The 24,215-nt window shown below is 41.6% G+C and overlaps 1 protein-coding gene across 1 annotated transcript in view; it reads left to right on the top strand.

The window, feature by feature from the left end:
* The first annotated feature begins 204 nt into the window (after positions 1–204).
* necab3 (N-terminal EF-hand calcium binding protein 3) overlaps positions 205–24,215 on the top strand; it is a 25,890-nt gene continuing 1,879 nt past the window's right edge. The window contains exons 1-11 of the mRNA XM_027000540.2: positions 205–289; positions 410–541; positions 4,198–4,222; positions 9,755–9,863; positions 11,556–11,581; positions 12,292–12,389; positions 19,118–19,254; positions 20,126–20,247; positions 21,743–21,822; positions 23,416–23,469; positions 23,659–23,771. Coding sequence (XP_026856341.1) covers positions 425–541; positions 4,198–4,222; positions 9,755–9,863; positions 11,556–11,581; positions 12,292–12,389; positions 19,118–19,254; positions 20,126–20,247; positions 21,743–21,822; positions 23,416–23,469; positions 23,659–23,771 — 881 coding nt within the window. The 5' untranslated portion in view covers positions 205–289; positions 410–424. The remainder of the gene's footprint in view (positions 290–409; positions 542–4,197; positions 4,223–9,754; positions 9,864–11,555; positions 11,582–12,291; positions 12,390–19,117; positions 19,255–20,125; positions 20,248–21,742; positions 21,823–23,415; positions 23,470–23,658; positions 23,772–24,215) is intronic.

Here is a 24,215-nt window from a genome sequence, read left to right as displayed (position 1 = left end):
TTGCTAACAATGAAACACATAGAGTCTGACTCTATAATGTGTTTCTACTAAATTGCGCCTACTGAAGTGTGTGGTAAGTGTGTAAGGTTTTTTGTATATCATGCTCTGCTGTTAAGAGGCGAAATGTAACCTGCGTCTTATAAGGACGAGATACATCACAAACGAGTTCCCATTCGCAAATAAACTGAAATGAGATGTGGTCCAATCGGCGTTAAGAAAGGTGGAGTTTCTGGGCACGGAAAGTTCCTCATCATCATTCGCTGAGAAGGACCGCTAACATCAGGTTTCGGTAGGTTAACATAGCGCTGTGCTGGAAAACGATCTCACTTAAATCTTTTAATAGCCTATACTGCAAGAAAGAGCTTCTGCCTACCGACACTGCCTAAGTAAATATCTGTTTTTCGGTGAGCTCAATAACAAGAAGATGCTGGCATGCACGGAAATGATCACAATGTGTCTTCAGTCGGCGAAGCGAGAGCATCTTCGCTCAAAGCAAGAGCAGCAACTGCTGCAGAACCACGGACTTTCCATTTTTCACGACGTAAGTAGCCTGTACATTCTTGACAAACACAAAAGTGTTTTTTATTCAAGTACATGCAGTCTGTTTTCAACATGCATCGTATATATTGAATGCTTCGTGTCTGCAGCACGCATTTAATGGTAAATACATAAATTGAATATTTGTTAGGGTAAAAGACGCCAGTTGAAGGCCTATATTTCCATACACTGGAACTTGTCATGTCGCCACTTAGGTTTTTAATCTACATTCGCATTGAGGGTCTTGAGACTACTCAGTATTTGCCCCCTTTTATAGGCTTTTTTTTTTTTTTTTTACCACAGTGAATGTGTGTAGTGTGGTGCTTTTTCTTGTGTTGTTTACCGGCAGTCATTTTTTTCTTTAAGATGCATCGTCCGTAAAAAATAAAAAAAGAGAATAAAATGCAACACAGGTAACAATGTTACACATTTTAAGCCGAGTAATGCGCAGCCAGAGGTTCGGATGTGTGTGCGATATTCTGATGTGTGCAATGCTCTGACGTGTGCGTGTTTTTCTGAAATTACATTTAGCCCAGTCCAAATGCTGTCACTGGAGATTCTGTGTAAGACCGTGCTTGTGTATTTGTACGCCTTTGTATCTGTATTTGTGTGTGTGTGTGTATCTTCCTTGGGGTCTATACACATTCCACACAGAATTATGTGCACAATGATGTGGAATTCCAGGCAGCAGAGAGGAGAGGTTCAGATATATTCTCTGCATGGTTAAGTAAGGTCCTATAAAGAGAGTCTGACAACTGCACGACTGCATGTGTCAACTTCACAGATATGGGAAGCAGGGGTGTAGGGGATGAGCAGACACACACACGCATACACACACGCACGCATACACACACGCACATACACACACGCATACACACACACACACGCACATACACACACGCATACACACACGCGCGCATACACACATGCATACACACACACACGCACATACACACATGCATACACACACACACACGCACATACACACACGCATACACACACACACGCATACACACATGCATACACACACACGCGCATACACACACGCATACACACACACACACGCATACACACATGCATACACACACACACGCGCATACACACATGCATACACACGCATACACTCAAAACCTTTGTTTCCTTGTCTCTGCAGTTGAAACCCCTTTTGTCATGCTGTGCTATGCTCCCTAGTAGGTGTGTTACATGCTGATAGAGAAGAGATAGAAATGGAAGTGAGAAAAATGAAAAAGTCAATATTCTCTGTTCTGTGTTAAGCTTTGTTCCATGACCCTGCTTAGGGCGAGCAGTTCATTTAGTTTCAGGACCCCCCTTCGATGAGTCAGGGCAGCTCTATATCGCCAGTATGTATGCTGTGGCTTGTAGCAGTGTAGATACAGTATTATATTTACTCTTTTAGCTCAACTGAATATGTTTCACTGTACAAGAGAGATTATTATTACAGAAAAATGATATATTTAAAGAGGATTTGTTTTATTTACATCAGTACTAACACTTGCCATGCTCCTGTTGGGGAGTTAATTGGGGTTAATTCAGCGCTGCACTTTTCGTGGTGGCACACTTACAAATCTGGAAGGAATGCTCGAAGTATCACTATAAAAGTTCTTTTAAAGTTTAATTTGTCTGGGTTTATGTATTGCCCAGCTATCATTTTTAGTTCCACTGGCCATAGTGCATGCAGATGAGCTCAGGTTATGGTTAATTTCCTATTTATTCCACTGCATTCAGCAGGTGGAATTATGCATGATATTTAATAATGTAGACAGTCTGTTTGCCATCCTCTCTTTTTGCATGCCACACCCCTTTTTGTGTACAAACCTCAGAGTTATGTGCATGCAAGCCAGCAAAATGCCTTCAAATTAAGAGCAAGCACAGACCATCGAATCAAGATTATTAATGGAAAATTGATTTCACATGTCCCCCTGAGTGATGGATGACCCATTTAGACCGAAACGAAGAACACGACCTGTTAATAAGGAAAAAAATTAAAAAGCAGAATTAAATTAGATGAAGAGTTGCATTGCATTAGTAAACCAGAGGATTAAGTGTATACAGACACATCACTAAGACCTGGTATTTCTTTGTGTGGTTGGAGGGAGCTTTTGGAGGACAAGGGTCATGTTTGTGGGAGTTATTACGTGAGTACTGCTTTGATCCTTCAGGCTGATAATCATCCCCTCCATCTGAGTCCATATTTTCAGATCTCTAAAGCTGACAGAGAATGAGAGCCATTTAAGATCTTGCCAACCTTGTTAGAACAACCATTTGGTTAAGGGTAATAAAATATTGGTGTGTGGGCGGGGGTGGTGGTGGGGATTCTCTCAAATGCTCTTTGTATAAACACCAGTTCATCTATCGTACACTACCTGAGGCGATTTGTTTTCTCTCTCTCTCTCTCTCTCTCTCTCTCTCTCTCTCTCTCTCTCTCTCTCTCTCTCTCTCTCTGTCTGTCTTTCTCTCACGTCACTTCTCTCTCTTCTCACCTTCTCTCTCGCTCACTCACTGTCTCTCTCTCTCTCTCTCTCTCTCTCTCTATTTCTCTCTCTCTCTCTGAGGAAAAGAGTCAGTGGGACCTGGGTCTCCCCACTGTCTCAACACCTGCCAGAGAGCTATCAGAGGCAATATCTCACGCTAGGAAGCTTGAAATGACCTTTAAAGTGAATTGATAATGATGCATTATCCTGTACGTAGCTGCTAACATCCAGCTACTGCCAGCCAGTCTGAGGCACACCACAGCATGCACAGGGGGCACCCAGAGGAGAAAGTTAATCGACAAAGGAACCTCTTTCAGCTTGTTCAGGTATGGGGCAGGTGCCTCTTTGCTGGTAACTGGGCTGATAGATGGTGAAGTCTTCTTTTCTAAGTTTACAAGAGCCACTGTGAAAATGCCACACTCACAGAAAGGGGAGGTTTAGCATGGTGCCTTTTTGGATGTAAAGATATTTAAAAGCTCATTCAGACCCATGTTACTGGGACTGAAAGCACAGTCACTGCTGTGGTATGAGTCTCAGTAAGATGAGTCACAGAAGATTTATCCACTAGCTCCACAGGACATAGTACACCATCCTAATTTTCTAACCTTGAGTCTGTGTGATTTTGTGGACACACGTATGCGTGTACGTGGAGATGTTTTCTGTCGCAGTTGGTTCGCTCTACTCTGTACCTCTGCAGTCAGCTCAGGCATGTTCACAAGCAGTACTGTGTTAGCAGGGCACACATAGGAGAGACAGCTGGGAACTGGGATAGAGGTACCATCTGGCCTTGAGAGCGTGCCCGTCATTTTCTCCACTCCAGGGTGATCGTCTGAAATTGTGCCGGTGCATAAAAATGCTTGCATGCGTGTGCTTTAGTACACGTTTGTTCCATTTACTTGTATTTGATCAAGGGCAAGCTCACTGCTTTCTCTCATTTGGCAAAGACAAAACAGAAATGCAAGAGTACTGCAGTTTTGGCACACAGATGGACGGGTTAACGGCATGATCTTTTTGAGAGAATGTCTGCAAAGTATACACGCCATACCTTCTTCAGACATGGTTAGCTCTGTTGGTCAGCATCTCTAGCTGTTTCCAACGTCACTGTTCTCTGCAGGACCACTCTCAAAACCTCTCTTCTGATTTCTTTTCCTTTTTCCTCTCTCCCCAGATTTTTCATCGTGCAGACAAAAATGGTAGGTCTAATCAATTTCTATATTAAACCCCACCTTTTCTTAGAAGAAATGTAATTTTCTTTCTTTCTATGGTCTTTGGAAAGATTGCAGGGTGACATTTTAGTAGCATTTCTCTTAAGTTTTGTTTATTCCAGCTCAGCTCTCACCAGCAGTGTGTAACAGCTCTCCTACTGGTCTTGTGTCACAGTCGATAGACAGAAATGAGAAAGCAAGAGCCTTTCAACCCCCCCCCCCCCTTGTTCTCTTTGGTTTTGTTTAGTCACCATGAGCAAGTGATTTGCATAAAGTTATTTTGCATAGATGGGCTGACTCCCTACTCAAATGTATCTCAAGGGTTGCACATGAATAACAGGGCCTGCATTATATATTGTGATTGTTATTTAGCAACCAATTACTTGGTTAATTAATCATCTAAGCTGTTTACAATCACCTGAATATTCAAGATTTTTGTGTTTTATGTTTTTTAATAGTGTAGGCATACATAAAAACAATTGAGATTTTTGCAAGAGAAAAATTGCCTGCTTTCCAAGCTTGCTTGACAAGGACATCAAAGAAAGATGTGGCATGCATGTGAATGGCTGCTTTAGTAATTACAGAGCTGGCTGACAGTGTAGTCTAATCATCATGCACGATACCACAAACAAGGTAAACTCTCAAAAAAAAAAACCCCAAAAACCCCAATTCCCACACCCAGGACAATACTTTTTGTACTTGGAAGAATAAGAATGTGGAATTTATATAACGGCATCTTCCCCGGGAATAGCACGTGGGTCTTTTCAGTGTGAGGGGTGAATAAGGCAAAAAAAGAGAGAGAAGGGGGGGGGGGTCGACTAATCCACTGTCCAAGCACCTAAGACACGGGTGTCAGTCTCTGGGGTGATGCCGCCCTCTCTGAGGGTGCAATCACTGCATCAAAACAGCAATTACATCTCCACTTCAGTCATCTCTCCACCGCAGCACAGCATGGAGGAGAGTGAGTCAGCGAGACAGACAGAGTGCAAAAGGGAGAAAAAGAAAGAAAGCGTCTACTTGCTGTTTGCTTCATGATCTGCCTTAACACCTTTCATCGGCTGTGTAAGTAAAGCAAGCGGCTGATCTGTTAGCGTCTAGGCAACCTGCTGACATACACGCATCTTCAAGTCTAACTAGAACATGGTTGCTAAGTAGAACATGAAGTGAAAAATGGGAGGATAGAAATGTGAAAGAGCTTGGCTTGCATCATCCTCCTGGGTCTAGAGTTGAGTTGAGCTGTAGCCTTCCTTTGAGAAACTATATGCTTGCCTGACTTAAGATGAGTTTGTTTAATGACCTGCAGATGAAAGTATTTACTGATAAAATGATGTCACAAAAAGGAACTTTAACATTTGTCTGGATTCACTTTTTCTAGTTATTGTCTAGTGTCCTCTGTCTTGCTATTATAAGAGGAAACAGTGGGTTTCTTTTAAACTCCCATTTCACAGATTTGTTTTTAGGGTGTAGTACCTAAAGATTGTGTGATAACCTGCGATTCTGATGGTTGTTATTTATCTAGAGGATTATCTGTGGAAATTTAGGGCTGGTTTTTGAGTCCAAGATTAGTCCTAACACTAGTCTAAAAACAGCTCTCAGTGTTGAATCAGCACTGACATTACAGTGTAGTTCAAGACTGGGCTTAATAAGACTGGGCTTGATAAGAGCTAAGTGTGGTGTTTTCATGCAACTTCTGTACATCTAGATGTTCTGTGTCACCCTGTGGTCTCCTTCAATGATCTAACTTGACCTGCACTGCATAACAGAAGGTCAGCACCACCTTCAATCAGCACCGCTGGCCAATCACATGACAAACGGAGCATGGATAACTTCTGCCAGCCCCCTGCGCACTTCATCCTCCTCTTTCACTCAGGGACCCAGAGCCAAAAATACGGTCGCGTTCACCAAACAGGAGGGAGAGAAGGACAGACAGAGAGAGAGAGGGGGAGAGAGAGAGAGGGAGAGATCCAGAACAATAGTGTATAAGGATTTACTGAGGGGGAAAAAAAGAAGCATAATTAGAGGAGATTGTACTGTGAACGTCCCGCTGTGGGTCTTTCATTATGCTCTCGGTTGTTTTGTCTGATTTTGTCTCGTTCTCCTTCTGTTGTTTTGTCTGGTTTAAAGCCTCCCCTTGCCAGTGTTCTTTCTGTCTGGATGTGCCTGCTTCAGCTCATTCTTTTCTTTTTTTCCTTTCTGTCTCTTTCTGTCTGTCTCTATCTCTCTCTCTCAGACTGGCAGGCAGATTGTGATGAGGCTTTGTGTGTGTGTCTGTGCAGATGGCGTCTACTGACTTAATCTGACAGCACCGGTGGCCAAGTTTAGCCAGACTCCTCAGTAAACTGAGGATTAGGATAAAAAAGAAAGCAAAAATTAAGGATGGCTTTGAAAGATAAAAAGAGGAGAGGCAGTAGGAAAAAGGAAATGGGTGGCTACAGAGTGGACTGGAAATCTGAGGAATAGAAGCTTTGGATTAATGAATTCTTTGGATTCATATTTGAGACATTTCTGTGCTGCTGTGTAGTGACATTTTCTTTACCTACTTACTTTTACAAAGTTGTTTTTACATGTAGAGATAGGAAAAAAATGACTGATTTTTAACTACTTTAAAATGTATGGAATGTATTGTTTTTTAAAATGTCAGTGGTACAGCAAAAATATCATGGCTAAATCAAATGTAGCTTTTCTATTTCCCTAATAACCAGAGATACAGTATTTGTTCTGATATAACAGACTTGCTATCATAACTAGTTTGACCTTTTCTTAAAAGAAAAAAAGGAAAGATGGGTTGCTAGAGGAGGCTAATAACGACAAAGACTAGCCTGAAGTTCTTCCAAGTTTATTTAATATTGCTCACTGCACTAAACTAGTTCAGGGCTGGGTCACACTGACACAAACAGGGCACTTTACAGTAAGTTCTAGAAGGCTCTGAAACATTCAGTCCCTCCATCCCCTTAATAATTCCTCACTTTCACTAAGAAAAAGTGAGAACAAATCAATGGACCATAGATTGGGAACACACTGACCAGAAAGACAGTTTTGAGTTGATTTAGAGCACAGCACAGCTGCACTGTCGCTAACCCAAAAATAAGGTAGAGTAGCACATCAGACTGACTCAATAAGACAGAGAGGTAGAGTGGAGCGAGTTTCAGAGGAATTAAATCTACTCAGGGTTTCCATCAAGCACAATAACCACTTCAGCAGAGTGCAGAGGGAAGCTCTTACACAGCACAGGAAGTCTTAGCTTAGCAAGCCTGCCTCCACTGTGGAGACCTCTCAGGAGTGACCTTGGAGCAAAAATGTAGGAGATCAGAATCGTATGGGTGAACGGTTCTTTGTTCTCTGTCCAGTTTTCCACACCTCAGTGGAAGATTATGGCCTAGAACTGTTGAAAGCACAGATAAAGGAACTTTAGGCTTGCCCCCCCCCCAAAAAAAAGAAGAAGAAGAAGACAGCCAAAATTATGCTCCTGAAATGTTCTGGCAGGAAACCTCTAAATACTTAACAATGGTGTCTTCATCAGTGCACGGCTTTCCAAATGCTTAGCAATCATGTAGACACAGCAGGAGAGAAATGAGCCCTAGAAAGTTCTGTTATTTTGTATCCCTGAAGAGGGAATTTTCATCTAAGATTTACCAGAGCTGTTTCATCGTTCTTTTTCCTTCCTTAAGGGTATTTTGGCTGCTTTTCACAAGATAATCACCAAAGATAGAGGAAGATGGAGCCTGAAACTTTTAATAGAACTATCTGGGTCTGAAGGGAGGCATATTAAAGATTGTTATCAGATATGGTCTGCAGTGAAGCAGCTTTGAACCAGATGGCTGCCAAATCTACCCTTGAAATAAGTGAACAGACTCGGATGGAGTTCTTGGATGGAGGGAGTTGCCTTCGTGATATGCCACAGTATGACGTTTTTACCCTCCAGGGAAATTATGCATTGAACAGTGGGCCAGTATTTTAGTCACCTTTTATTTTGTTCAGGCTCTAAAATGCAAAATTCTGTAAATTGTGCCATGTAGACCCTTATGTGCACTGGTATGAATTTTCAACTAAAATCTTTAAAATTTAAGAAGCATGACTATCATGGTTGTAGATGTTAAATGGTAGAAGATATGGCGATGGTCCAAGAGTTGATAATACAGGACAGTCAGGATGCAGTCTTATCAAAATTATGGTACTCCACATGGCCAGAAGTAACCCTATGATATTCATCTTACAAGTGTAATGAGTCCAACACTTACCTTTTACAAATATGCAACTATGGGGATCATGTCAGTTACTTCAAATTAGGCAAAAAGCAGGTATAATTAAAGGCATGGACTTGAGTATAGTGTCATTCTGTATATGCCTATTCCCCTTTCTTGGGCTTTCTTACACTGACAGCCAGGTAGCATTTTAGGGAGACTTTACCACTACTTTTTTATTATTATTGCATTCTGCTCCTTTTTTGAGCAGTGTCACACAGGCAAACTTCAAATAAATAGGACTGCCTAGAGTCTGGCTCGCTCTGCTGTATCTCTCACTCCATCTCCACTCTCCTACAGAGTCCATCTCTCGATGGAGCTGAAACCTTTCTCAGCTTGAATAAGGGAGTCAACAGGACCAGGCCAACAACCCACTTCATATATTAGCACAGATGAAGCTGCTCAAAACATGCCCAGAAGCACTTCTTTCCCTTGATGTCTGAACTTCAGTTGATTGTTGCTTCAAGGCACCCTTGCCACCGAAGCTGTGTACTGAAAATCTTTTTCATTAAGTACAACAAAAGGCATAAAGCTTGAATCCATCGCGTTGGATAATTCTAGCTGACTAAAGGAAAGTGGCAGTGGCGGCTGTGATTCGCTCACGTGTCACCTTCAGTCTGGACGTTGAGGACTCAAGAAGATGATACTTGAGGCCTGTTAGGCTCTCTGGCTGTGCAGATTGATGGCAAAATACCCTCCATCCCCAAAATAATCAGAGATCTCAGAGCATTGAAGTCAGATGGCACTTCATGTATCGCAATCTGATCTATGATCCCCATCGTCTGTGTAATTAGTGCTAAGACTGATTGTCTCATGGTTTCATCACAGACATCACGGTGGAGACGAGAGAGTGGAAGAATTTGAAAACTTGTCAAAGCCATTTTTTTAAATTTGAAACTTATTAGATGAAGTTTTTTAAACCAGGTGTATTTTTTGAGAGCTCATGTAAATATCTTTTTAGTTTTAATCTGTATTGCCTAAATGATGCCAGTATATTAAATTCCGATGAATATTATAGTAAGAGCAGTGGTATATGAACACTTACAGCAATTTCCCTCCGGGTCTGTAGTGTTATATTATTTCTTATAATCATCTAAAGACTTGAGTTGGTATTCATTGCTTTTTTAAATAGCTTTGCTCATAACAATTTTAAAGTAATTATCAGGTTGCTGTATGACTTATAAACCCTTTTTGAAAGCAGATGGGTGCAGCTTTTTCTGAACTACGTCAGCTATAAATCAAAATACTTCTCCAGGCTCTTTCCTCTTTTTCGTTGCAGATGATGGCAAGCTCTCCTTTGAAGAGTTCAGAGCATACTTTTCTGATGGGATTCTCACAGCCGACGAGCTTCAGGAGCTGTTCTGTTCAATCGATGGGCGACAGGCTAAGTATGCGTGCCCTTCCCCCCACCACTCCGCACATCGATTTTACATCTGAACTTTTTGTGTAGGCACCAGTGCTCATGCTACTGCTGACACCTTCCTGGATCCCCTTAACTGCTGTTTACCGTGACAGGCAGCATGGCTAGGGGCGTTCGCAAATAAAGATGAATACATTTGAAAGCCAATGTGTAAAAAAAGATCAAGGCAGCAGCAGAGACATGATGCATGATTCAAGAAAGGAAAGTCTTTCTTTACAGTCTTTCTTTAGAAAGACTAGATGGATGCCTTGGTGTCGACAGAATAAAGCAGTTACTCTGCTTTTAAACCTGACAAAAGCGCCACGCGATGGGACTCTATCGCGTGGGAGCGGTATGGATTTTGAATTTGTGCTGCGCGTCTGAAAACACTTCACAGGCACTTTCTAAAAGGGAGCCCGATCTGTAATCAGCAAGGCCGATCTCGCCGTAATTACTGTATTCAGAAGCATGGGGTAAATTAGTTCCATAGTCCTGAAATAGAGATATGTTCCATGTGCAGCATGCATTCAAATCTCGACAACAGCAGCCTACCTCCTTTATACTCATTAAAACATTAATCCAACCATTAATCCAATCAGCATATCTGCAGAGGTTCATGCGTCAGCCTGGTTAATGTTCCTCCCCTGCAACAGCCTTTAGGGCCAGAACAGTCATATTCTTCGATAGTTCCCAAAATGGAATGTTTGATTAGCTGTAAGTGGATTCACAGATCAAATAAGACTTCCAGAGAGAAACAGACAGAAACAGATTTTGGAAGTGTATAATGCCCGAATGCGTGACCTTACCCCTTTGTATGTGGCTTGAACACTATAACCATAAATTGGTGTATAATCAATGAAAAAGGCTGGATTCTACAGCTGTGTCATACATCCAGCTGTGGTGTGTTGTGGAGGAAACAAACTTAGTCATTGCAAGGCAGAGGACAACCAGTACCAGGTGCCCATCGCCTTGGGTGAACAAGGTCGAAAGTCGACGCGATTTTTTCCCCGTGCTCCCAGCAGTGCTACGCAGTGCCGGTTCAAATGCAGCATGTGCGTGTGTCCTTCAATTACTTAATTTATTAAGCAGATCCATTTCTGCTTTTAATTCAGCCTTTGCATCTCACATCTATTAAAAGCCCATTAATGCCCCCAGAGAGCACTCGAGGCAAGTCCAAGCAATTATTTAGTCCATGCTCATATGCTTGAGATTGCATTTGGCTTTGATCTGCGATTTGAAGTGACAGTTCACACATAGGGGACTGGCATTTTTTAGATTGTATCAGCATATGAGTTAAATATCTAAATGAATTTGCATTATTAGATTTGTGATTTGGGGGCCATTTTAGTTGCACAGTTAAATAAATGCAGGTTGCTAAGATATTGCGTGTAATGTGCATCATTTCTTTTCAGTTTTCACTTCTTACTGTTGCCTTTGTTTTTGAAAGAAAGATTATCTGTTATAGTATTATAAGATCATTATCTGAGTGGGTTGTTGGGCTGAAAGATGTAATTGTAGCTGCACTAATATGGCCAGACATATGGAAGGAAGAGGGCTGTTTAGCATTTAGGTAACATTACCAGGAATCAACACAATATCCTTAGCAATCTTTAACTGAATCTTTATGAATTCCATTATTTCAGTTTCCTTATCCTTTCATATTCTCCTTTCTTTTTTCCAGCAACCTTGATATAGACAAGCTCTCAGGTGGGTGTGCACCATTCTGTTTTGTTTACCTTGTGAAAAAATTATTTTTAATTATAGACTTATATGCAGTACTGTGCAAAGGTCTCAGTCAACATTGGCTGCTCAGGTGAGTGTCTGTTCTGCCCTTACATGCTCTTCCAAGTGTTCCATCTGTACGTCTTAATTAGGTTGCAATATGCATTAAGTCAAATATCCTGCTGAAAGATGATAAAAAAGGAACAGAGGTGTTAATTTAGGCCATTTATTTTTCGGGATCCTTTTGAAATTCTTACTTTTGTATTGTAGAAATTGTGTTATGATGTTAATACTTCTTGAAATTAGTGTATTAATACTTTTTATGTGTCGAGTGGTATTTTTGCAGTTATAGAATGTCTTATCATTTCTTGGCTGGCCTGAGACTTATAAAACTATATGACTTAAGAGCATGTGGATATATCATACATATATATTAATGGACTGTATTGTAAATTAGCTACATACACAATAATAAAGAATCATGACATCAGGTGCAGTCTTCAATCAAATTATCCTGTGTGTAAGAGAGAGAATGAGAGAGTGATCTTTTTTGATAAAAATATCTCATTCAGCTTCCTCATATCATAAATGCGGTAATTTCCTGTACTTAAAAACTCCACCTTCTCTGTGTTGAAGTGACCATTTCATTCTGTATGTGCTTCTGTTATCTGTGTTCTCCTGTCTCTTCTCTTCAGATTACTTTTCTCAGCATCTTGGGGAGTATCTGCATGTTCTCTCGGCTCTAGAAAACCTCAATATTTCAATCCTAAAAGCAATGGACAAAACTAAAGAGGTAAGAGACAAATGGAAGACTTCAGTGAACATTTCCTTCCCCTTTGGATGCCCCCTTTCTTGGTGTTTAAGGCTGACAGGTAAACATGCAAAATCTCAAGATGTCATTTCGGTTGCCACAAAATATAGCTTGGTGAATCTGGCTGTTTGCATAAACTAGAATACTAACACACTGAAGAGCTGTGTTGTGCTGGGCTTCTTGTTGTTGCTTTGGAGGGTCTGAATGTTGCTCTAGGCCAGTGTTTCTCAAATTTGGTGGCACGCCACCCCTGGAGGACACAGAAGCATGACGGGAGGCATCTGGAGTTTATCAGTGTGTTAGGACTGGCCCCGCGGGTGAGGAAGCTCCTGGAAAGTGTGGGCAGAATGTTAAAATCACACGTGTTCAGTGGGTCTTGCAAGTGGAGATGTTATCTGAGACACTGAAGCCAAGTACAGTTATTATTAGCAAATTTAGGCTTGTTGTTCTGTGAAGTTGCTTACAAATATTGGTAGTCGCTCTGTGCCTTACACATTTCATAGAATGTGAAGCCCAGAGAAAAAAAACACAGATTTGCTGCTGAGGTATGACTACCCTGCCTTCGTTAGACAAATGAAAACTGTATCTCAAGCAGTGATCTTGCTCAGTGGCTGAGTGTGCCTGAGGTCTGCACCATGGCAGCCATTGCTGTCTGTGAAACGAAGAGGCACTGGCGGACATGTTTTTGGAAGGTCTCAGGAAAGACCACCAGGTGGAACTGCAGGGAGGAGGTGAGTACTCTGAATGAGATTGCCTACCATAGGATTTTCTCTGACCACCTCCTAGAGGAGAGCCACCTCTCCCTTCGGTGTAAGACATCTCCACACACGTCTCCTCCACCAGCACATGAGACCTTGCTTCAGGCAGATCCCATGCAGCTGTCACCCAAGGAGAGGAGGCTACGCACCCGGCTGCACCTGTGCTTTTATTGTGGCAGTGCCCATTATGAGCTCCCTATCTGCCTGATTTGTCCTCTTTCTCCAGAGAACAAAATCCTTGGCCATAAAGTGAGCAGCATCCCTTCTGCTGTCTTTTCATTTTCTCTATTATCTGTGGTTATATGCAAGGGATCCTCTCTCTCACACACACAACGCTAGTGGAGAGGCAGGGAATCTGTTGCACAGGCTCAGCACCGACATGATGCCATTGCCATCTCCTCTAGCTGAGCGAGAACTGGATGGCAGCCTTCCATACAGAACACATCTCATCTCCTTCCTCATCATACATTTGCCAACTCACCTCATCACTTTAGGGCTCCTCTAGCTGCACATACGCAATCCTCTCATTTCCTGGCTGAGAACCAGTTTATCAAATAGTTTCCCTTCTCTTGTGCCCATTGTCTCAGTCCTGTGGCCCTTCCTCTCTGGTCCACATCCATTGAAAGCCAACTCATTCCAGAGCCATACCACGATTTAGCAGACATATTTAGTCTTGTCAAGGCCACCTAGCTTCTTCCACACTTCAGTACTGATTCTGCCATATGGCTGCTTAATGACGCCCGTCCTCCCCGTTGTAAGGTGCACTCCATCTCAGAGGAAGACGAACAGGTAATGGAACAGTATAATCAGGAGGCCCTGGCCCAAAGGCACATACACCCCTGCACCTCACTTGCCTCAGCCAATGTCTGCTTTGTAAGGAAGAAATTTGGTGGGCTGAGACAACGCGTAGACTACAGAGGCCTCAATCCTCCTAGAAAAGTACTCACATTACCTGAATCTGATTACAGCAGCATTAGAGCAGCTCAGAGGGATGCAGTACCAAACAAAGTTAGATCTATGCAGGGCCTACAGTCTGATTAGGATCAGAGAAGGTGATGAGTGGAAAACTGCTTTCAGTACCAAAGACGGTGACTATGAGTACCAGGTTCTCCCATATGGCCTAGCCAGAGCACCTTCCATTTTGCAGGCATTCATTTTCATTCATTCATTTCATGCAGTGGGAAGATCAACCAGGCAGCCAAATCCTGGACCCACAGCTGATTACCTATTTCTAATGTGCACATCCTTCAACACCTACTCCTCATTGCCCAGGCTATGCTGTACTGTCACACCCCAGTTGTTAATCAGCCAAAGAACCACCAATCACACCTCACGATCACCCATTTATTAGTAATCAAATGCACCTCTCCCACATTTCACTACTCCTGGTTAAGTCCCACATGTGCCTGTCTCCAGTGCTTTGCATTTGAGCCACTGCAGCTGTCTGCAGAGCCTACTATTCTGCTGTTTACAATGCTGTTTATCCTATTTTTGCTGCTGGCACCACTACTAGCGCCTTTTGTTCTGTTTTTCTCTGTTTTTGTTCTTTTCATTAAAATCAGTTGCCTGTTATATTTACTCGTGTCTTGTTCTGTGCCTGCAACGTGTCACACATTAGCTAGTTTGCTAATAATGCCAGGGACTAAGTGGGTGAAATACGGGGGGACGATTCAAAGTCAATGTGCAGATTCTCTAGGCTGTGTGAAATAAGTGCGAAATACGTGCACATCATGCAGATCTGGGTCAATGGCCCAGAATGTGTAATTTTTGTAATAATTTCAATCATTAATGGAGTCATGTTTAAAAGGCCAACAAGATATCTTTATTTTGCCTTTACCAATAAAAAAATTGGCCAGTTTGTTATCTGCAGCTTCTTCATTTCACGAGTTATAAAGAAAAATGTGTTACTGTATTTAAATGCAAAATGCATTCTCATATTCATATGCCTGCTGAAAATTACAAATAATGCTCTGCACTATTACCTCCAGCTTGATGACATGCCATTTCACATGCACGTTGTCTCAGATCAGTGTTGCCAGATCTTGTTGGAGAAACAAGAAATCACGTCTATGGAAACAAGCATAAAAGTATTGACTTGGCTCTAAAAACAAGCCCCAAACTGGTGACCTTACATACCACAATATGTGAGAGAGGCCACTTGATCTCTCTCTCTCTCTCTTAACCAGCTTCATTAGGCAGCCACCTATGATTCTTTTCCATCAATCTTTAAAAACATAAATTTTTAAAAACATACATGTATGTATGTGTGTGGACACAACTGACTGAATGTATGTTTTTAAGAGTCTTAAAAGCATTTTAATCTAATGGATTATGCTTAAATTTGTTTCTAAAACAAATATAATTCACTACTTTTAGGCTTGTTTCCATAGACGTGATTTCTTGTTTCTCCAACAAGATCTGGCAACACTGATCCGAGACAACGTGCATGTGAAACGGCCTGTCAGCAAGCTGGAGGTAATAGTGCAGAGGTTGTGGTTCACAGAGATACATTTGAGTTGTGGTTTACAATGATATCCTGTTTGTCATCAAAAGCTAATGTGAAGAAATGAAGCATTATTTGTAAATCTCAGCAGGCACCTAATCTTCGATTCAGCCCACCCACCTTTCCATCCATCTGCACATTCTTCTACTGTCCCTGTGTCTTTGCACTACCTCATCAACATGAAATGCAGCCAAATGTGCTGCCATTTTTTTTGTTTAATTACATTTTTATGATTTATTAAGATATCTCCTGATGTATGCTCTACCAGAACATATTAATTGCTGTTTTGACAGCTGATGTCAAACAATGATGATGCCTCAATTCGAGCTACATGATATCTGATTAAATGCTTACCACTTGCAGTTTTCATTTAAACTGTAAACTATTTAAAAATTCAGACATCTCACATGGTGCCTAAAAATGTTTACTGTAGCACGCCTGTAATTATTCGGAGTGTTGCCTTTATTGCTTTTGCAGATGACTAAAATTACACATAATTACACACATTTACAATGGCATCATGTGTGGGCTGATTTTTACAGGAAAACAAATTATATAGGTTACCATTTTTCCTTGTTGCAGTTGTTCTTTTCTGCAACTTTTTAAACAGTCTGTTTTTATTTAATTATTTTAGAATCTTGCCTAGGAACCACAAATATTAGCCAGGTAGTTATACCCCAGTGTCTGCTAGCTGTGTTCTTTCCCCCACACAAGCCAAAGCAGCTCACGGATTGAATGATTGCTCGCCATCATGGCCAGTTTTGAAAGCTTGTCAAAAGCTCATGTTTTGCCACATAGCACATTTAAGTCTTAAGTGTATGCACATTTTTTTTTTTTTTTTTTTACCTCGTATTTCTGTCATTAGCTCCATTTCCATCATTTGCCATCAGGGTCAACTGCAAGCCCTTTCTCTGGGCCATTTATTAAATATTAATATTATTATTAATTAATTAATAGTATTAATGAATATCACATTAAATATGAATCCCCTAAGACTTTAGGAACAGATTTTCAGTCTTATTAACTCCACACATTTTTTCACTGTTTAATGCTGGCTACTTTTTCCTTTTTTTTCCTTTTCGAAGAGAGTCCACAGATTTTGCTGTATTTCTAGTATTATCCAGGGCAAATGTGTGCTGCTCCAAACCCTCCCCTGAGTTACCAATGAAAAGAGAAAGCAAATGATTCTACAGAACCACATTGTCTGTATTTCCCCAGTAGTTATTTGACATTAAGAATTCCTAATATGCCCAAGGAAACTTGTGTAAAACACACATATGGTTAGAGTGAAAATACTGATGGCAGACATCTTCAATGAATCACATTAATCCAGAAGGTGGGGATGGTTGTCCCAATGGTTGTTTTTAACTGGGGGATTGGTATCCCCATCATCCTTCATCAATTCAAACCCTGACTATGCTTCTGGCTTTTCGAAATATGACTAATGACATGTCCACCCATTATGTCTGCACCACCAGCCAAAGCAGTCTAGAACCGGGGCAGTAGTTGGATATCTGTAGTGCACACCAACCCACAAACAGTCTCTTGTGAAATACCTACATCAGAAAACATCGGATCAAACAAGCAATTCAGATGTATGGCAGTTAGCTGATGCATTTATCCAAAGCAACTTCCATTCATGGCTGAGTACAACTTCAGAAATGGAGGGTTAAGGGTCTTGTTCAGGGGCCCAACAGTGGCAACTTGGCAGTGGTGGGGCTTGAATTTGTAAACTTCTGTTTACAAGTCTAACTACTGAGCTACCACTGCCGGATCCTTCATGGGTCCGTTACATGCTTGTTTAAGGGACTCCTTAGAAATATACTCCCTCCTCAATATATGTCCACCCAGTAACTAATAGGTGCGCCATTTTCCCCCACAACTGTCAGTCTATCACTTTCCTAAGCTAAGGGTGAGCACTGGCATTGCAGTTGTTGGTTGCACAGACCAGCACAAAATGCTATGTCAGCCTATAGCCTCAGAGGACAGAAGAGCTGAGTGGATCAAGTTCATTTTTGATGGCAACATTCCAGATACAGTCGGCAAAAACCAATAGCTAATCCCCTTGACTGCTTTCATCACCTGGTTCAGCACACCATAACTAGGCCAACTAAGCAACGGAAATTACTAAAAGAGGGATCGACAACTGTTCTTGGCGAAACCGCCGACGAGGGCAATGTAACTAGCCAAGATATGTTACATTTTCAACATGTTGCAATAGGTGAAAATGTGTTTTATGTCCATTTGTCAAATAGACATGGGTTGCAGTGTGTATGTATGTAAGGGTACTTGTAGCTTCTATAATGAGCAGTGCGCTGACCTCAGAACAAACTCGGAGTCTGGTTCGACTCATATTTTCTCCGGAAGACATGGTTCTCTTAGTGTTCAGTTGGGACGATGGCGCAAAATCGAATTCGTGTCGGTACATCGACTGCAGAGCGGTGAAGCGAGCGTTGGCTCATAGTTTAAAGCAACAGGCACTCCAGCCGGCCGTTCTGAGCAGGTCTGTTTGACAGGGTAAGAACGGTTCTGTATTGCTTGAACTTTGTGGTATTTTGACCAAAGCATGTTATAGGAACTGTGTTAACTTGTGTAAAAGGGGTATAATGGGTCCCCTTTAAATGTTTTTCACATGTACATCTGCCCTCCTCCCCTGCAAGTGACAGACTATCAAAATCTAAAATAACATTTTCAGTAGTTGGTTGTGAATCTTCTGTGGTGGGTGATTGCATGATCATCAGACATGAGGGTATGGGTGTCTTCCGGAGAGGTGTCAATAATCAGTCGATATCACACTTTACAAGCATCAGACGATGCTTCAATTGTATGATGAAGCACCATCCACCAATCTTTGAGGCATGGAAACATTTTTGGTTTTCCAGCTTCACGACGGCCTGCCTTGCTGACATTGACACTTTTGTCCTCATACTGAGAAACAGACTCTAGCTGCAAATGCCACATCCAGAATCAACCTCACAACTTCTCTTATTGCTGTCATGCAGGAGCTAATGATGCAATGACATGTGGCTAGGAAACAACCCAATTAAAGCTCCCATCCTGCACTTAAAATAAAATGCACTGGAATACAAACACAAAACATATGCAAACTGGGTTCTTTTCCCTGTCAAAGGTCTGCTGTATAGTATTATTTCACATCCCCACACCATTGTACAATAGAGTTAGCAGGAGAGTTATGGGAGACACATTAAAGCATACCTAATTCAATGACTTTTTTATGCAGTGGAGAAAAATAGCATATTTCCAACAGCTTGTCTCAGAGATTTGTCACAGGTATTTCCTGTGGGAGCAGCTAAGAGACCTTTCCTCTGTATAGGATTTAGTCAGGATATAAATGAAGATTTCTAATAATCTTTGACTATATTTCTCTTTGCCTCCCTCTCTCTGTCCCTGTCTGTCTATCTCACGCTCTTTCCCCCCTGCCTCTGCAGGAATACCAGGGCTCTTCCGTGCTGGGTCAGTTTGTAACACGCTTCATGCTGAGGGAGACATCCAGCCAGCTGCTGTCTCTTCAGATGTCCCTGCAGTGTGCCATGGAGGCCGTAGAAGAGCAGAGTAGCCCCACAGCGTAAGACACACTTGCATACACCCCCCCCCCCCCCAACAGTCGCCGATTCCAAATCAGCACTGTCAACACTGCTCCCAATTCTGCCTGTCTGTTATAGCCATTAGTCTCCTTAAGGATGGGCAGTATTCAGCAATAAGATCCAAAAGACACAACAGCTGGAACTGAAACCTCTGAAATACCTGTTAACCTCAGTGGGCTCCCTAATGAATCGCATCTCCATTTCAAGAGCACATAGGTGTGTGAAGCTGCTTAGGACCCACTTCAGTAGAAACATCTCTACTGGGTGTACAGCTAGAGACTGTTTCCATGCATTTGTCTGTGTTAGCTTCATCAGTGGTCTGTGTCTGGCCACATGTGTACTGTTGGGTGGCTGGTCACTCTCAGGTCACTGACACATGAAAACTCCAGCGACTATGCCACTTCTTGCCATTTCTATAACCCAAATTATAACCAGCCAAAGGGATTCCTATAGTTAGAGGCAGTGATGGCTGACATATTCTGCAAGGCAACAGGGCTGAAGTCTGTGATTGTACACCTACAACATGCACCTACTGGATATGTGGACTAACACAGTGCATGTGTGTGGTGAGAGGATATACATAATATGTGTGTATAGAAATGTATAGCCTATTATATGGATCTCATGCTGTCCTCCTTTATAAATGTTTCTTAGCCATCAGTCCTTTTCCATTACTGTAGCCATAGCAATCGAGTACATGGCAGGAGCAACTATAAAAACCCTCCTATTAATAATAGTGACAATTGGAAACTCACCTTTTTCTTTCTCTCTCCCCCACTTGGTTCCTCTGTCTCCTCTCCCTCTCTCTCTCTCTCTTTCTCTCTCTCCCCCTCTCACGCTCTCTGTTTCTAGGGCTGAGGTAAAGGTACCAGAGCATCTCTCTGTACAGAAGAATAACAGGAAATGTGGCCGCAGAATGCAGAAAAATATGTGCCTGTCTCCCACAGACCCGTACTCTGGCATCCTCACTACAGGTAATAAACACACCCACGCAACGTTCATCTCGAGCAAAGAATCATGTGCTTTGCCTATATAGTGTCTCATTCCCATCTAAAGGCTCAGGTCTTCTGAAGGTTTGGTAACATGACAACACATGTGCTTCTAATTAGCACTGGGTCCGCTCTTTAAATGCTAGTGGGGGCCAGGCCCACAGCTGCTGCTGAGGTCTTCCTGCTGTTTCTCTGCTCCTCACCTGTGCCTGACAGTCATGACTGGTTACTGCCACAGAAGTGTTAGCTTCTGCTTATGCGCCTTGTCTGGCTGCTGCCTTGACGGCATTAAATTGAGCGTAACGGAATGTCCTTGGGAGCACTGGTTCAGGGACACGTGGCTCTGGCTGTCTCAGGAGATGTGGACTTGATTACATCTGTTACATATGTGTGTGCGCACACACACAGTTTACATACACACAAATAGTTTTATCACACATTTAATTAATGCTGATATTGTTAAACCCCATGTACATAAAGGGTGTTTTGTATTTTGGTGCAATCACTTTTTAAAAAAAAACTTGCTACAGGGAAATGTCATGGTTTAGTTTAGCTAGTTGTACTACAGTGTGCAGTATAGAATGCATTGGAGTAGATTCGCTCATAATTTCATCATATTGCACAACACTATGCGACTACATGGATGTATTATTTGAAGAACACATAGGTGAGGTTTCAGTTTCTGCAGCACTGAAATATTTATTGAGATTTTGCATGTTACAGTTGTATAATTCCAATATCAAGTGAGAAAGTAGACTTATTCAGCAAGGTAGTCAGCACAAGGACAAACATGCTATTTCATATTATCCACCACACCCAGTGGCTGTTCTGTCTGTGTGATCAAACTAACTACATTTGGGCCAACCAAGCACATATTACTGCAAGCAGTCAGATTCTTTTGGCAGAGAAATATGCTGAAATAATACTTGTTTGTAAGCTAGTAAAAACCAATAATTAAAATAAACACTTTAGCCTATCATCAAGAGTTCACTGGTTTGAACCCAGATTATTTTACAGCTATCTGTGGTTAGGAGTCCAAGAGAGCGAAACTGGCATTCTTCTCTGGGTGGGAGGGATGGCATGAATAAATCCCCATCAATCACAGTGACGCTAGACAATCATGGACATTTCTGTGCTTGCATTTACTGATCAGGGAAGTTGGTGTTTAACCCTTAGTGTATTCAGATGCCCTGTGCCACAATGTGGGTAGCAGTTTAAAAAAGATGTGGTTCTTGGCTTCATGTATCTTGGAGGAAGCACATGCTTGCTACACCCTTGAGGGTGGGTAGGTGCTGTGTGACAAGAAGGATAGCAAGCTAATGGGCAGGAATTGGCATAATGACTAAATTGGTTGAAAAATGGGTAAAATAAAATAAGGAGAAGCTAAGCAAACAGAAGAGCTAGAGGCCTGTAATGTTTTCACGTGCAGGAGCCCCACAGCTTGTCTCTTTGGTTTCTGTTTGTGTGTATTCCATCTCAGGTGTTACTGTGGACGCAGATGATCACTGGTCCTCTCAGATCAACAGACTGCAACAGCTCATTGACAAACTGGAGTGCCAGGTGACAACGTCTGCCCTCAGGCCATCCACACATCCATCCATCTTTATCCATTCGAGCCACCATTCATCCACCCATCCTGCATGTAATAAAAGCATTCATACAAGTCACACACTGGTACTGTGTGCTCTGAATGTTTCGCTGCAAGCCTCTAGTATTTGAACCAACATCTCTCAACACACACAGAAGACATGCATCACGACTCTTCTCTGTTCTGGCACCAAGGTGATGGAATGAACTTCCCCTGGTTGCCCATACAGCTGAGTCACTGGCTGGCTTCACACAGAGTGAAGATTCACCTCCTCTCCAAGTTACTAAGCACTTAAATATGCACGTATATAATACATAAACATCAATATTTTAGTGTTTTTCCCCACTATCCAGAGATTTAGCCTGATGGTATTCTTTGTACTGCCCCATCTATGCTCACATGAGGATGTTTTTGAGAGACTACAAAGCACTTCTTTAAGTCATTCTGTACAAGGGCATCTGCCCATGCTATAAATGTTAAAGTAAAATTTGGGCCTCAAAAATGTCTTCTGATGCTTTGATCCCTGCATGGTTTGTCTGGAATTGTGGTTCATTAAAATGCTGACCATGGGTAAAAAGCAACTTCAGAAGTAGTCCGGACACAGCAGATGAATTCAGGTGTTCACTCAAGCACAAAGGCTAAAACCTTTATAGATTGCTTTTTCAGGACAAGAGCGTTGATAAACTATGAAGAGCATGGCTGTCTTTGTCAACCGAGGCATGCGGATGTAATAGGTGTAATGTATTTTGCCATTGAAAAGATGTGGATGGAGAGGCTATTTTATCTGAATTATTTAAGTAATTTATATAAAAACTGTCAGAGGTACTTAGAAATCATATAATATATATGAATATGAAGGAGTTCAATATAAAATAAGGTGAACCCCCTGCTTTAAGATCCATACAGTCACATTCATAAACAAAATATGGTAATGAGTTAGAAAGGATGTTCTCCTGGACAGCCAGGTTCAATATGAACATCACAGACTGATAAATGACATAAACATCAATTGAAGGCTAATTTGTCACCAAATAGCAAATCGGTGGGCAGTGTGCAACCTCATAGCATGTCAGGTCTTAATGGATTAGATGAATGGCAGTTTAGATTGTCATGGGTAAATAGTAGAGTGAAGTTAATGCTAATGTTAAACAAGATAAGTGTAGTGGGTCTATATATATTAAATTTAAATTTCATATTGACCCTCAAATGTCTTTAATGAAATAGGTAACAAATAATTACAATCCATGAGTCCAGCAGTGCATGACTTATATGATAGGTTTCTACCACTTGTCAGTTTTGTTCATGTCTAAGAGTAATTTTTTGTAAATTTAAAGGAAATCGTTCATGCAGCAACTCCTGTTAAATTACTCATAAGGTTCTTGCCAGCACTGCAGTCTATGCTGATTAGATGGGAACACTGAGAATGCAGGTTCATTCTTCTGATCAATAGGCTTTGAGGGAATCTGACCTTGTTCTTAACTTTAAGAACATCCTATTAGTTCAGAGGTCGATGACGGTGGCAGAGTAACTCTTTTCTAAGTTGGTCTTTTCTTTCTTCTTTACAGAGTCCAAAGTTGGAACCCCTGAAAGAGGATCCACTAGCTAGCACATATAAATCAGTGAGTACCCGTTAGGCTTTAAGGGACTCTGATTTTGTTCTTCAATTTATTTATCTCTGTGCTTTTTCTCTTTCTCTCATATTCTCTTTCACAACGTCACCAGCCTTGGTTTGTTCAGTGCGCATGGAATCTTTATCTTCTTTCTCTCCCTCCATCTCCTGTCAAATTTTCTCTCCTTTATCTATCCAGAACATTCTGTTGGTCCAGAGGCAGATGAGAGTGACAGAGGATAACCTCGAGGAGTTTCAAAAGGCTCTGAAAAGCTATGCTGACTCCACTACCAACCAGAGTGACAACCTTCAGTGAGAATTTACATGCCCACGCAGTCACCCACACACACACACACACTATGATCTCAACATATAAAAACTTTAGCATGACAAACTGGCATGATCTAGGTGAAAGACTGAAATGAAACAGGCAACGCATTTTATAAGATTTAGGAAGAAAATTAGGTTTGAAGCAAAACCAACCCGATGCAGATATGCATAGAGGATCCCAGCGAAATACTAGCCATCTTTCTCCAGCTTTTAGCTTTTATAGTTCCTCCCAAAGTGGCTCCCTTTAGCTCCTGTCAAACCAAAAATCAGTAACATTGATGACTTTTTACAACTCGATGTTCAACTCCTTCCAGATTCTTCATATGATGCTGATTGATTCTTCTTATGATTCCTCTAAAGTAGCTCTAATGGTTTTTTGGCCACAGGGGAATTATTCCAGCTCAAATGATCAATAGAAGTGCATGA

Source organism: Electrophorus electricus, chromosome 3 (genome assembly GCF_013358815.1).
Source record: "Electrophorus electricus isolate fEleEle1 chromosome 3, fEleEle1.pri, whole genome shotgun sequence".
NCBI classification, from domain to species: domain Eukaryota; kingdom Metazoa; phylum Chordata; class Actinopteri; order Gymnotiformes; family Gymnotidae; genus Electrophorus; species Electrophorus electricus.
The sequence above is the reverse complement of the archived record's forward strand: the minus strand, read 5'-3'. Positions and strand labels throughout refer to the sequence as shown.